At 36.2% G+C, this 13,897-nt stretch overlaps 1 protein-coding gene across 6 annotated transcripts in view; it reads left to right on the top strand.

The window, feature by feature from the left end:
- Positions 1-13,897, top strand: part of USP25 (ubiquitin specific peptidase 25) — a 158,022-nt gene that overhangs the window by 53,090 nt on the left and 91,035 nt on the right. For all 6 annotated transcript variants that reach the window (XM_055567793.1, XM_055567791.1, XM_055567795.1 and 3 more), the window contains one exon: positions 5,952-6,114. In XM_055567793.1, coding sequence (XP_055423768.1) covers positions 5,952-6,114 — 163 coding nt within the window. The remainder of the gene's footprint in view (positions 1-5,951; positions 6,115-13,897) is intronic.

Genomic DNA, 13,897 nt, shown 5'->3' with positions numbered 1-13,897 from the left:
GTAAGTTCTAAATCAAGGAGATCACAAAGTCATGGCATTCTTTCATCGACCATTTGTAGCTACCATAATTCTACCATATTACCGCATGGTTAAGGAATATTAGAGGGCTTCCCAGGTAGCACTAGTGGTAAAGAACCCACCTGCTAATGTTGGAGACACAAGAGACATGAATTCGATCCCTGGGTCTGGAAGATCCCCTGGAGGTGGTGGTGCCTGTTGTTCAGCTGCACAGTCATGTCTGACTGTTTGCGACCCAGTGGACTGCAGCACACCAGGCTTCCCTGACCTTCACCATCTCCCAGAGTCTGCTCAAACTCATGTTCATTGAGTTGATGATGCCATCCAACCGTCTCATCCTTTGCCTTCCCTTTCTCCTCTTATCTTCAGTCTTTCCCAGAATCAGGGTCTTCTCCACTGAGTTGGCTTTTCGTATCAGGTGGCCAAAGTATTGGAGTTTCAGCTTCAGCATCAGTTCTTCCAGTGAATATTCAGAATTAATTTCCTTTAGTATTGACTGATTTGATCTCCTTGCTATCCAAGGGACTTTCAGTAGTCTACTCCCCTTGAAGAGGAAATGGCAACCCACTCCAGTATGCTTGCCTGGAGAATCTCATGGACAGAGGAGCCTGGTGGGCTACAGTCCATAGGGTTGCAAAGAGTTGGACGTGACTGAATGACTTAACACACACATATGGAGAATTATAAGTCTATATCTTTAAAACTCATATTTTTATTATAATGTATGATGATCTCTACCATATGACTGAATTCAGTTATATATATAATTATATACATTTAATTATGTATGCACATGCGCATAAGGGCTTCCCTTATGGCTCAGCTGGTAAAGAATCCGCCTGCAATGCTGGAGACCTGGGTTTGATCCCTGGGTGGGGAAGATCCTGTAGAGAAGGGAAAGGCTACCCAATCTAGTATTCTGGCCTGGACAATTCCATGGCCTGTGTAGTACCTGGGGTCACAGAGAGTCGGACATGACTGAGTGACTTTCACTTTCACACATGCACATATACTTAAAATTTTTTTTTACATCTTAGGTCACTTTGAGAAGCAGGGAACATATATATCTTGAGCCCTATTCAGTTATTACAATTTGTATCCAACTTTTCCTTTGTAGTAAAAAAGATCCATGGGAATGCTGGGGAGATGGTATCTTCAGTTTATATTCTTGACTTTGTTTCCCCCGTAGCTTGTAACAAAGAGTTCAGGTAAGCTGCTCGGTCCTAGAAAATACATTTGAGGCCATACATTTCCCACCATGAAAAACAAGAGATGTATTTTCTTGGTGGAAGAGAAGGGTGACTGAATTAACTATATTGAAACATTTAAAAATAATACCTTCTGGTTTTTAGTAATCTTAACTAGATCTGGAATTAGAAGAATATTGTTATCTCAGAGCAGTCTGAATTGGAGATTTGGAATGGGTTGTTGACAGGTATGGGGAGAAGGAGACCTAGTTTTACTCAGTATTGTCTTGAGGCCGAGTCTCATTTTGTTACCAACTTCATGTGACTTATGTATAGATTTTAATTTTTGTAGATTGGGTGTGTTTTGTAGAAATCAACTCTTCTGAAGTTTTCCATAACTAATGTCTACGTGACCTGTTGCCTGGTCATTATGATACAAGTGATCTGATGTGTTGGCATTAAAAAGGGTTATTTCTATTTTACTTTATTATAACCTGAGTTTTAAGTTAGTATTTTATTATAACTAGTTTAAAAACATATATTACACATATATGTTTAAAAAACATATTTTATTATAAATAGTTTAAAAACATATAGTGGTAGAGGATCATGCACCTAGGAGATTTATGAATGAGTGCAGTTCTTGACTTTTGACTAGTTTATGCTTTTGGAATATACTAGAGAATCCTTTTTTTTTTTTTTTTTTTTTTAATGGTTATTATACCTGCCCACCAGTGCTAGTCAGTTGCTGAATGCCTCTTCTGTCTTTTATATTAGGTTGGTGCAAAAGTAATTGTGGTTTTGCATTGTTGAACTTTGCCATTTGATATTGGAATACATTCTTAAATGTAGTTACATGTCATTAAAATGCACATTTTTTTTTTTTTTTTGCTAATGACTTATTACTTGCTGTTTATGTATATTTTAGATGTGGAAATGATGTTAGAAAAAAAAAATTCGAGCAGTTTTCTTGTTTGAGTTCGAAATGGGTAGTAAAGCAGCAAAGACAACTCACAATATCAGCAATGCATATAGCCCAGGAACTGCTAAAGAAATGTACAGTTCAATGGTGGTTCAAGAAGTTTTGCAAAACTTTGAGACAAGAGCCTTAAAGATGAGGAGCTCAGTTGCTGGCCATCAGAAGTTGGCAGTGACAAATTGAGAGCCATCATCGGAGCTGATCCTCTTAAAACTACACGAGAAGTTGCCCAAGAACTCAGTGTTGATGATTCTGTGGTTATGTGGCATTTGAAGCAAATTGGAAAGGTGAAACAGTTTGATAAGTGGGCGCCTCATGAACTGACCACAAATCAAAAAAATGCCATTTTGAAGTGTTGTCTTCTCTTATTCTGTGCAACAACAATGAACCATTTCTTGATTGGACTGTGACATGTGTTGAAAAGTGTATTTTACATGACAGCCTGCCATGACCAGCTCGGTGGTTGGACTGAGAAGAAGCTCCAGATCACTTCCCAAAGCCAAACTTGTACCAAGAGTCATGGTCACTGTTTGGTGATCTGCTGCCCTCTAATCCACTACAGCTTTCTGAATCCAGGGAAACCATTATATCTGAGAAGTATGCTCAGCAAATTGATGCGATGCACTGAAAACTGTAACAGCTGTAGCCGGCATTGGTCAACAGAAAAGGCCCAGTTCTTCTCCACAGCAATGCCTGACCACACGTCACATAACTTCGGAAGTTGAACAAACTGGGCCATGAAGTTTTGCCTCATCTGCCATATTCGCCTGACCTCTCGCCAACCAACTACCACTTCTTCAAGTGTCTCGACATCTTTTTGCAGGGGAAACACTTCTGCAACCAGCAGGAGGGAGTTTGTTGAATCCCGAAGCACAGATTTTTATGCTATAGGAATAAACAAACATTTCTCATTGGCAAAAATGTGTTAATTGTGATGGTTCCTATTTTGATTTAACATAGGTGTGTTTGAATCTAGTTATAATGATTTAAAATTCAGGGTCTGAAACCACATTTACTTCTGCACCAACTAATAAATGACCACTGGCACTAATTCTTTCCTGTTTGTAGTATGTTTGCTACCTTTCCCAGAACCCATTGCTTGTTTTAGTTTGTTTATTTCTGAATACCAGTGTGGAAATAAGATTCATTAATTTATACTTTCAGATATACATATGTAACAAAAGGAACAGACTTTTCAAATGAAAATTGTTCCCACTTATATGAGTCAAAAAATGATTAAATATACCTTTTTTATATAAAATAGACTTTGATGTTGTATTTACCTTTTGTATACTATGTGTTAACTTCTCTCTTTCGAAGTGGTCACCTTGTACAAATTTATATTTGTACAGTTGATTTTTCTTGTGTCATGCTAAATTGTGCAACGAACAGTAGAAAGTCTCAAATTGGATCTTTGACTTACTTCCCTTTTATGTTCTTGAGAACTCATTTTTCATTGGAGTGGGATGTTCCAGATAAACCTGATATTCTTAAGGCCCTAATCATCAACTTAATACCTTCCAAGGAGTTCTAGCACTGTTTATTGTTAAATAAGAGAAAAAACCTCTAGAGGCCGAGTTCCTAGTGAGAGTTGATAGTTGGGCAGAGATTACTGCTGCTAATGTTAGATCACTCTTAAAAGTATAAACTGTTTATTTTTAAATATGTGAGTTTACTTTGACCTTTACATTTTAATGTATCATGTTTTCTGCTTTCCCCACCCCCAACCCCGCTGTATGTGATTTAATTGATTCCCAAAGAAAAAGTCTATCCTATATTCATATAAGTTATTTTAAGTAATACTGATTTGGAATCTAATGCACTGTATCTAAGGTCATATTACAAAGTCAGAGATGAGAAATCTTCTGCTTCTCGTCCATAATTAAGGAAGATAGCTGTATTAGTTTGACATTGATCTAATAGAGCAAAATCTTTAGGATAAAAATAGTATAGCATGAATGGGATTTTTTTCAAGAAGCCAAAAAGTTGAAAAATCTCTTACTAAGATTTTTGGAGTGAACATAAAATGAGTTATTCATGATAATTTGGAACAGTAAGTAACACATGTCTTGAGTAGGCAAAATGCATGATTAGTTTATATGTAGGGATTAGGGTTTTTCAGCATTTTCTTGCTTAAGAGAAAATGCTATTAAGCATTTGGTTCAGTTCAGTTCAGTCGCTCAGTTGTGTCCGACTCTTTGTGACCCCATGAATTGCAGCACGCCAGGCCTCCCTGTCCATCATCAACTCCCAGAGTTCATTCAGACTCACGTCCATCCAGTCAGTGATGCCATCCAGCCATCTCATCCTCTGTCGTCCCCTTCTCCTCCTGCCCCCAATCCCTCCCAGCATCAAAGTCTTTTCCAATGAGTCAACTTTTCGCATGCGGTGGCCAAAGTACTGGAGTTTCAGCTTTAGCATCATTCCTTCCAAAGAAATCCCAGGGCTGATCTCCTTCAGAATGGACTGGTTGGATCTCCTTGCAGTCCAAGGGACTCTCAAGAGTCTTCTCCAACACCCCAGTTCAAAAGAATCAATTCTTCGGCGCTCAGCCTTCTTCACAGTCCAACTCTCACATCCATACATGATCACAGGAAAAACCATAGCCTTGACTAGACGAACCTTTGTTGGCAAAGTAATGTCTCTGCTTTTGAATATGCTATCTAGGTTGGTCATAACTTTCCTTCCAAGGAGTAAGTGTCTTTTAATTTCATGGCTGCAGTAACCATCTGCAGTGATTTTGTAGCCCAAAAAATAAAGTCTGACACTGTTTCCATTGTTTCCCTATCTATTTCCCGTGAAGTGATGGGACCGGATGCCATGATCTTCGTTTTCTGAATGTTGAGCTTTATGCCAACTTTTTCACTCTCCACTTTCACTTTCATCAAGAGGCTTTTTAGTTCCTGTTCAGTTTCTGCCATAAGGGTGGTGTCATCTGCATATCTGAGGTTATTGATATTTCTCCCGGCAATCTTGATTCCAGCTTAAGCATTAATGCACCATTAAGCAGTACTGTTAGCCGTGTTTAGATATGTTTTAGATATTCTGTGGATGTACTTATTTTGAGGAGGTTTATCTTTTATTATTCTGATATGTAGGTGTTTACTGCAGTAGATTTTTCTCTAGGCAAACTATTGGGGAATGAAGTGAACACATAAGTATTCTCTCCCTTTATTTTTCAGTAGCTTTTGTAGAGTATGGCTATGTAGAACTGAAATGAACCCTAGAATTTACCTTAACTTTTTTTTAAATAGAAAAGGAAATTAATGATCAGAGGGATGAAAGTGCAGTGTTTTTCAATTTTTAATTTTCTTGGTGTTTCAAAGAAATTCTAGTAAAAACTAATCATTATATTGTAAATATGTACTTCAGTACAATGATTTTTCAGAAAACTTATCTAGGTACTATATTCCTGATACTAAGCTTCTAATTTGTTGAAATATAACTTAATATATCTATTCCTATTATGTAATGCTATCTTTTTGCAATTAAAATCTGTTTTCTGAGGAAAAACTGCTGCCTGTGTTTTGATCTATTAGCATTGCTACTACTATGTTCTTGAAAACTAGAACTATGCTATGTTCTAGAAAACTATGCTATGTTCTAGCCTCCACTTGAGTAAATTTAGTGTTAAGTATTCTTTTTCCAAATGCATTGTCTAGACCTTAATTTATAAAAATCCTTAGTTTATAGTATGCTGTTTTCTACCGTACAGTGCTAAATTAATGCTGTATTTTTTCACCATTATTTTCTACCCATTGTTTAAGAGTTCTTGAGGCCAGCATAGCGGAAAATAAAGCATGTTTGAAGAGGACACCTACTGAAGTTTGGAGAGATTCTCGAAACCCTTACGATAGAAAAAGGCAAGACAAAGCTCCTGTTGGACTAAAGAATGTTGGCAATACTTGCTGGTTTAGTGCTGTTATTCAGGTAAGAATCTTTATGCAGATCTTATCTGGTGGGCCTGGCAGCAGTGAAAAGTGAGTTGGAGTTGTGTTTCTTTTTAGTTGTTATATATCTACATACACACATACACACACACAGACACACACACTGCAAACAAGGTTTTAATATGCCTTTATACTAACTTAGTTTGGTGATTGCAGTATTCCCCACTCCACTTTGTTCTTCATTCTCGGTATGGACTTTTCACGATAAAACACTGCCAATGCCTTATTCAGAATTAATTTCTCCTCCTTCTCTGTTGTTGGGAATTGTTGTCAGAGTGAAAAGAAAATATTTTTATATATAAATCCCTGCAAATTAGGAAAGGATATAACCAAGATGGGTCTTCCCTGGTGGCTCAGATGGTAAAAACAAAAAAATCTGCCTGCAATGCAAGAGACCTAGGTTTGATCCCTCGGTTGGGAAGATCCCCTGGAGAAGGGAATGGCTACCCACTCGAGTATACTTGACTGGAAAATTCCTCGAATAGAGGAGCCTGGTGGGCTACAGTCCATGGTGTCACAAAGAGTCGGATGTGACTGAGTGACTAACACTTCACTTCATAACCGAGATATGAAACCAAGACTGTTTTTGTGTGTGTGTGTGAGAGTCAGATCAGATTTATTTATATATAATAGAAAATATCATTCAATAATTATAATCGTTTAAGTACTTTTTTTTATAAAAGACATTTTATTTCAGGAGGAAATAGATTGAGAAGTAATTCTCAATACATATATGAGAATGAAAGAATAAAAATAAATTAAGAATAACATTTTCTAACTTGGAATTATTTATTGAACTTTTTATTCTAAAATGAAAAATATTTGTATGCATAGATAACCATCTTCTCAGTTTGGACTAGTGTTTTTTTTTTAACTCTTACGTGATATGACTATTGTCATAATTCTTTAGTATTCTCAGACATTGGTAATGTTATCTTTCAAATTGTGAAACCTTAAACTAAACAGTCTCCTTAAGTAAAATAATCTATGAATAATAACATGCTCTTAGTTTTAATTACTCTTTAGGAAAATTAATATTTGTGCTTAATTTCCTAATATAGCTGAACTGTAGCTCATTTAGTGTTTCTGATGAGTCTTTTAAAATCAGTAGGTGTTTTCTAATTTACATTCTTTTACATTTAAAATACCTCTTCATTTTGTCTGTTTCCAACCTGAATACAGTATTAACTTTCATATGATATTAAAGCAACTAACAAGTTATTAAATTTTTCTGTTCTAAAGATTATTAATTGTGTTCTCTAGGTGATTAATTTGTTGTTTTTTTTTTTTACTTCAGTGTTATAATTTCCAGCTCTTTTCTGTCTTTGCTTCTGGCAAATAGTATTATATAATTTGATCTTCTTTGGTTTTCTGGTTTCATGCCTCACTTTTTATTCAACTGTGGTACATACCAGTTAAAAACACGATATGTTATATGTTTTCCAGGCTATTAAAATATTAAGGAATACTTGGAATTAACATGAATTTGTAATAATACTTTTGTTTTTGGTCTTGAGAATGCATTAATTATCCACTTACATGCTAGCAATATCTCAAATTTTATTTGCTACATTAATACTTGCACCACTAGTAAATTCTTTTGCATTTCATTGTTTAAATTTCATAATTTAGTTTTCACTTTAAAATGTGAAACACAGTTTTAAGGCTGTGCTCTGAGTGCCTATGAGTATGTTTTGCTGCCTGTATTTGGATGCTACCTTCACACTATTATGGCCAGTAAATGAGGCTCATTGATTAGCAACTTCTCTTAGAAAACTATAAGAAGTAAGAAAGTGCTCACAGAGAATCAGTATTTGTTAGTTAGAATAGGTGCTTTAAACATCTAGAAGAAATAACAGATAACCTTGAAAATTTTGGCTTCTAATGAAGTAATAGTATACTGTTTTTTTTGGGAATGTAGAAAAACAGTAAGCTTCAGTTTAGGAAATTGTGGATGGCAAAAAAAATTGTCTAGTGCTGACATTGTTTTGTTTTTGAATGTAACTTTAAAATCTCTTAAACCATTTAAAGTAGCTTTTAATTTTCACTTCTAGTAATTGAAATATTTTATTTTTTCATCCCTTGACATTTACTTAATTCAGCAGACATCTAAAATATGTTTATCATAATAACTGGAACTTTTCACTTATGAAAGGAACTTTGGGTAGGAAATCTGTATTAGTGTTGGGAAGTTTAAAAATTTTTTTTCAAAGCAAGTTGGAACTTGTTCAAATTGTGACATAAATGCACTGTAAAGTTTCAGTTACAAAAATTTTCTCAGGGATAGAATTTACTTAGTTGGCAAGACTAGTGTGAAGCAACTGGGAATTCTCTTCTTTAAAAGTATTTCTACCGATTATAGTTTACAGGAATCATAAACCTCTAACTTCAGAGTAGGTGATGGGGGTAAGCTACAGAAGGTACAGCTTTGTTGTACTTGTTCCTTTAAGTACTGAGACCTAAGTATTTTGGAAGAAAAGAGGAACAGGATATCAGGAAGGGATTGTTAGCAAAAAGAAATTGTGCAGAGAGTGGCTTACATAATCTTTTGGATGCTAACAATATCAGCCTGTCTTTAGATTGGGTATCAACCATTAACTATTCAGGATTATTTTTATCCTGTTCAAAAGCAACTTTTATGTAGATGGTACTGATTGGGGCTGCTTTTTCTACTCTATTCCTCTCTCTAGTTTGGGGTGTTAAGTTCAAGTAATTCATGAGTTCTCATGACCCTTAGCACCATTCCCATCTGGAATCCTCTGAGATGCTCAGAAGCAAGGTGCTTCTGCTTCTCGGTTTGCCTGGCACAGTCCCAGTTTATTCCTGTTGTAGATGCGTCAGCACTTACTAATTCATTGTAGAGCCCTTTTTCATCCTCAGAAGAGTTGTGGATTGGATGATAAGGTTTATGAACCTGAGTCAGTTAAGTTCAGTTTTATCCAAAGTCTACATTTTCCTACATTCCACAGAAGGAGAGAGTAGTTGTCTGGTGCCTCTCTGTCTGGGCAGGCCATTGGGATTTAATTGCTCTGTATACAAACTTTCATCTTTTAATCAGGCCACTCTGTTTTTCTCACACTTTGAAACTTATTTGTTACTATTTCATTTTTAAGTATTAATAATCCACGAAGGAGAATTTATGTTGGTTTTCCTTAGTATCTTTCATCATAGAGAGTTTATATCTCCTGCTCTCTTGTCATCGCTTTTTTTGTTTTCCATAAATTATGTATTTAAACTCTACCCTGGCGGCTCAGAGGTTAAAGCGTCTGCCTGCAGTGTGGGAAACCCAGGTTCGATCCCTGGGTCTGGAAGATCCCCTGGAGAAGGAAATGGCAACCCACTCCAGTATTCTTGCCTGGAGAACCCCATGGACGGAGGAGCCTAGTAGGTTCTTCCATGGGGTTGCAAAGAATCAGACACGACTGAGCAACTTCACTTTCTTTCTGCTCTCTTGTCATCACTTTTTTTGTTTTCCATAAATTATGTATTTAAACTCGCACCTTCCATGAGTTTAGCCGCATTCTTAACAGATTTCAGAATTCAGATATTGGCTTTGAGCTCAATAAAAGGATACTGTTTTCAATGTGTATGACTCACAAATGTAATTTAGACAGTAGTGGCGATTAGACTTGACCACCCCTTATGAAGAAATACGTTGACCAATATTACTATGCCCGATGTAGAATATAGATTGGGACTTAAAATGAGTTCCTGTAATTTGTTGTGATAATCCATGGTCATAAATTCTGCTTTGGGTAATGGCATATTAAGTTCTTTTCAGCCATCCACTTGGTCATATATTGCTGGAGTCTTAAAAACAAAGATGAAACCAGCATTTTGAAGGTGTTGTAAGCCCTAAAGCATTGAGGAATTTTGAGGCTACACTTTGAGAGAACAGAATTTTCAGAGAGTAAGCTTCACATTTTGGGCTGTTTTATCTTTGAGAAAACATCTACTTCTGCTTTATTGACTTTGCCAAAGCCTTTGACTGTGTGGATCACAACAAACTGTGGAAAATTCTTAGAAATGGGATACCAGACCACCTGACCTGCCTCCTGAGAAATCTGTATGCAGGTCAAGAAGCAACAGTTAGAACTGGACATGGAACAATAGACTGGTTCCAAATTGGAAAAGGAGTACATCAAGGCTATATATTGTCACCTTGCTTATTTAACTTATATGCAGACTACATCATTGAGAATTGCTGGACCGGATGAAGCAAAAGCTAGAATCAAGATTGCTGGGAGAAATATCAATAACCTCAGATATGCAGATGACACCATACTTACGGCAGAAAGCAAAGAAGAACTAAAGAGCCTCTTGATGAAAGTGAAAGAGGAGAGTGAAAAAGTTGGCTTAAAGCTCAACATTCAGAAAATGAAGATCATGGCATCTGGTGCCATCACTTCATGCCAGATACATGGGGAAACAATGAAAACAGAGGCTTTATTTTGGGGGGCTCCAAAATCACTGCAGATGGTGAATGCAGCCGTGAAATTAAAAGACACCTACTCCTTGGGAGAAAAACTATGACCAACATAGACAGCACATTAAAAAGCAGAAACATTACTTTGCCAACAAAGGTCCTTCTAGTCAAAGCTATGGGTTTTCCAGTAGTCATGTGTGGATGTGAGAGTTGGACTATAGAGAAAGCTGAGCGCCAAAGAATTGATGCTTTTGAACTATGGTGTTAGAGAAGACTCTTGAGAGTCCCTTGGACTGCAAGGAGATTTAACCAGTCCATCCTAAAGGAAATCAGTCCTGAATACATTGGAAGGACTGATGCTAAAGCTGAAACTCTAGTACTTTGACCATCTGATGCGAAGAAATGACTCATTGGGAAAAGACCCTGATGCTGGGAAAGATGGAAGGTGGGAGGAGAAGGGTACAACAGAGGATAAGATGGTTAAATGGCAACACCAACTCGATGAACATGAGTTTGAGTCAACTCTGGGAGTTGGTGATGGATAGGGAAGTCTGGCGTGCTGCAGTCCATGGAGTCTGAAAGAATCCGACATGACTGAGCGACTGAACTGAACTGAACTGATCTTTGAGGCAATTTCAGAAGTTGCTGCTGATTGCCTGGAAGCTAAGCAGAATTTCACACAAGCTTGAAAGCCTTGGAAACACCTGAAATTTTCAGTTGAATTCTAAAGGGCTAGACTCTAGGATTAACTGAGAATTGAGAAGAGGCCAGGCTTTATAACTTGTGAATCCCAGCTTAAGATCATCTCATAATTGATTGGATCAAGGTAATATAGGATTGCAAATGTTTTAGTCTTGCTGCCTGCCAGAAGGAAATGTACATTTTAGTGAAAGATAATACCATCTTGAGCTTTGAACTTTCTCCAGTTTTTTACATACAGTGCCTAACACTCAATCATTCATAATTGGTCATATCAGAAAATAAGACATGTCCCCAAATTAAGAGAAAATAATGAATAATTAGAAATATAACTATGTAGTGAAAAGTTAAAATTGAATGGTTTGTTATATAACTACTAATATGCTTAAGGAATTAGAAGCATAATTAAGAATTTTTGATAAAAAACTAAGAACTACAAAAAAATTTTAGAGCCGAAAAATATCTTAAGTTAGGGTATCGGGATGAATTTTTCAGCATATTAGACACATCTGAAGGATACACAGCATGACCAGAGAATTAGTCAACTGGTCAGTTTGAGGAACATTTTCACACTAAAGCCATGAAATACAGATGAGAGCATAGAAGAGATATTTTGAACATGGAGTAAATTGTACTAACACAATTTATTTGTGGTTCCAGAGGGAAACTAAAAAGGAAGTAGGATAAAAACAGTATTAGAAGAGATGACAAAGAATATTCTAACTTGATGAAAGAAATCAAGCCACAGATTCGGGAAGGAATAGGAACCAAGTAGTATGAACATAAAGAGTACTGCACAAAAGTACATCATAGTAAAATAGAAAAAACTCAAGACCGAGAAATCCCTAAAAGTAGCCAGTTGGAAAAAGATATATTGCTTCAATAAAGGAGCAAAAATAAGACTGACAGTTGGCTTCTCAACAGAAATGCTATCTTTAATGTGCTGGGAAAAGATAACCGGCCATCTCAAGTTCTATAACTAGTAAAAGTCTTTTGAAAATGAAAACCTCCACAATTTTGAGCTTAGCAGAAGCTGAAATAATTTGTTACCAGAAAGACCCACGCCAGGGGAAATCTAAAGGGTGTTCAAAAAGAAGAAAAAATATTTTTCAGTGGGAGCTCGGAGCATAGAAGTGGATTGAGCCTCTTTAGATTTGTCATTCTTTTTCCTATATAAATCCCTTGTAAGAACAGTCCATACTTTGACCTCTACTTTTATCCCATTTCTTTAGGACTCATTGCTGCTACCCTACCATTTTATTGGAAAGGCGACTTCCCAACTGCTAAATATAAAGATTATTTTCCTGCCCTTACCTTCTTTGGATGTGGCAACCTCCAACCTTTACTAATCTCCTTCATGAAATTTGCCAGTAATTGATTGATGTACTTCAGAATCTCTGGTACTTTATATCTTTGTTGAGAAATTCTGTACATAAACATTTTTTAAAGCTCTGCTGTTACTCTGATGCACAACTATGGCACTGAAACATGTATAATATCATATAAGAAACGAATCGCCAGTCCAGGTTCGATACAGGATGCTTGGGGCTGGTGCACTGGGATGACCCGGAGGGATGGTACGGGGAGGGATGTGGGAGGGGGGTTCAGGATGGGGAACACGTGTACGCCCATGGCAGATTCGTGTTGATGTGTGGCAGATCCAATACAATATTGTAAAGTAAAAAAATAAATAAATAAATTAAAAAAAAAAGCTCTGCTGTTACTCTGATGCACAACTGTGTTTGAAGGCTTTCTCTACTCCTTTTTCTTCTATGCCCTCAGACTCGCCACTTCTATTACTATTCATATTTTGTTTTATACTTCTTTTTCCTTTGGCTTTTAAATACTTCTTAAGTTTCTAATTTTGGTCTATTATTGTATTCACATTCTTTCTAGTTTATAACATCTACTCTCATTGTTTTAATTTGCAATCACAAGATAGTATTAAAGGCGGAGACGACTTGGTATGTTTTATTCTCTGTTGCCTGTCTTCCCTGTGTCTGGCATGTAGTGGGTGCTCCATAAATGTTTGTTAAAAGAATGAGTAAATGAATATGTTCATATTGTTTACTAAAATACTTCAGGTCACAATTATCAGTTTTATGGTTTTACCTTTCATATATAGGTCTTTGATTTGCATCTCTATATATCTGTATCTGACTCTATTTATAGTGGACCAGTTTTCCCAAAATCCAATACTAAACAAATTTTTGTTTTCTTATTGGCTTATAATGCTATGTTTATTTCCTAGCAAGTTGGCTAGCCCATCTTTTACTAAGATTGTAATGCATCATTGCCTCCTGTACAATGATTTTTGAACTTCATAAACTATGACTCACAGAAAGGAATACATTTTACATTGTAAAACACTTTACACATACATATGAGAACGTATGAGAATTTCACCAATGAAAATTTTATAAATAATATTCTGGTAAATTTATTCTTTGTGACATGTTCTTATATTTTACATTACATTTTATTTCATTTTTTAGAGTTGATATTTATCTTGACATTAATGGATTGCAAACTATAGTTTAAAAGGGTAGCTCCAGGAGACTTTTCCATGAGCATCTTTCCATATGCTTTCATTATACTCTATGTGATCAGTATTACTGTATCTTTGCGTGACACTGCT

Source organism: Bubalus kerabau, chromosome 2 (assembly GCF_029407905.1).
Source record: "Bubalus kerabau isolate K-KA32 ecotype Philippines breed swamp buffalo chromosome 2, PCC_UOA_SB_1v2, whole genome shotgun sequence".
NCBI classification, from domain to species: Eukaryota; Metazoa; Chordata; class Mammalia; order Artiodactyla; family Bovidae; genus Bubalus; species Bubalus kerabau.
The sequence above is the reverse complement of the archived record's forward strand: the minus strand, read 5'-3'. Positions and strand labels throughout refer to the sequence as shown.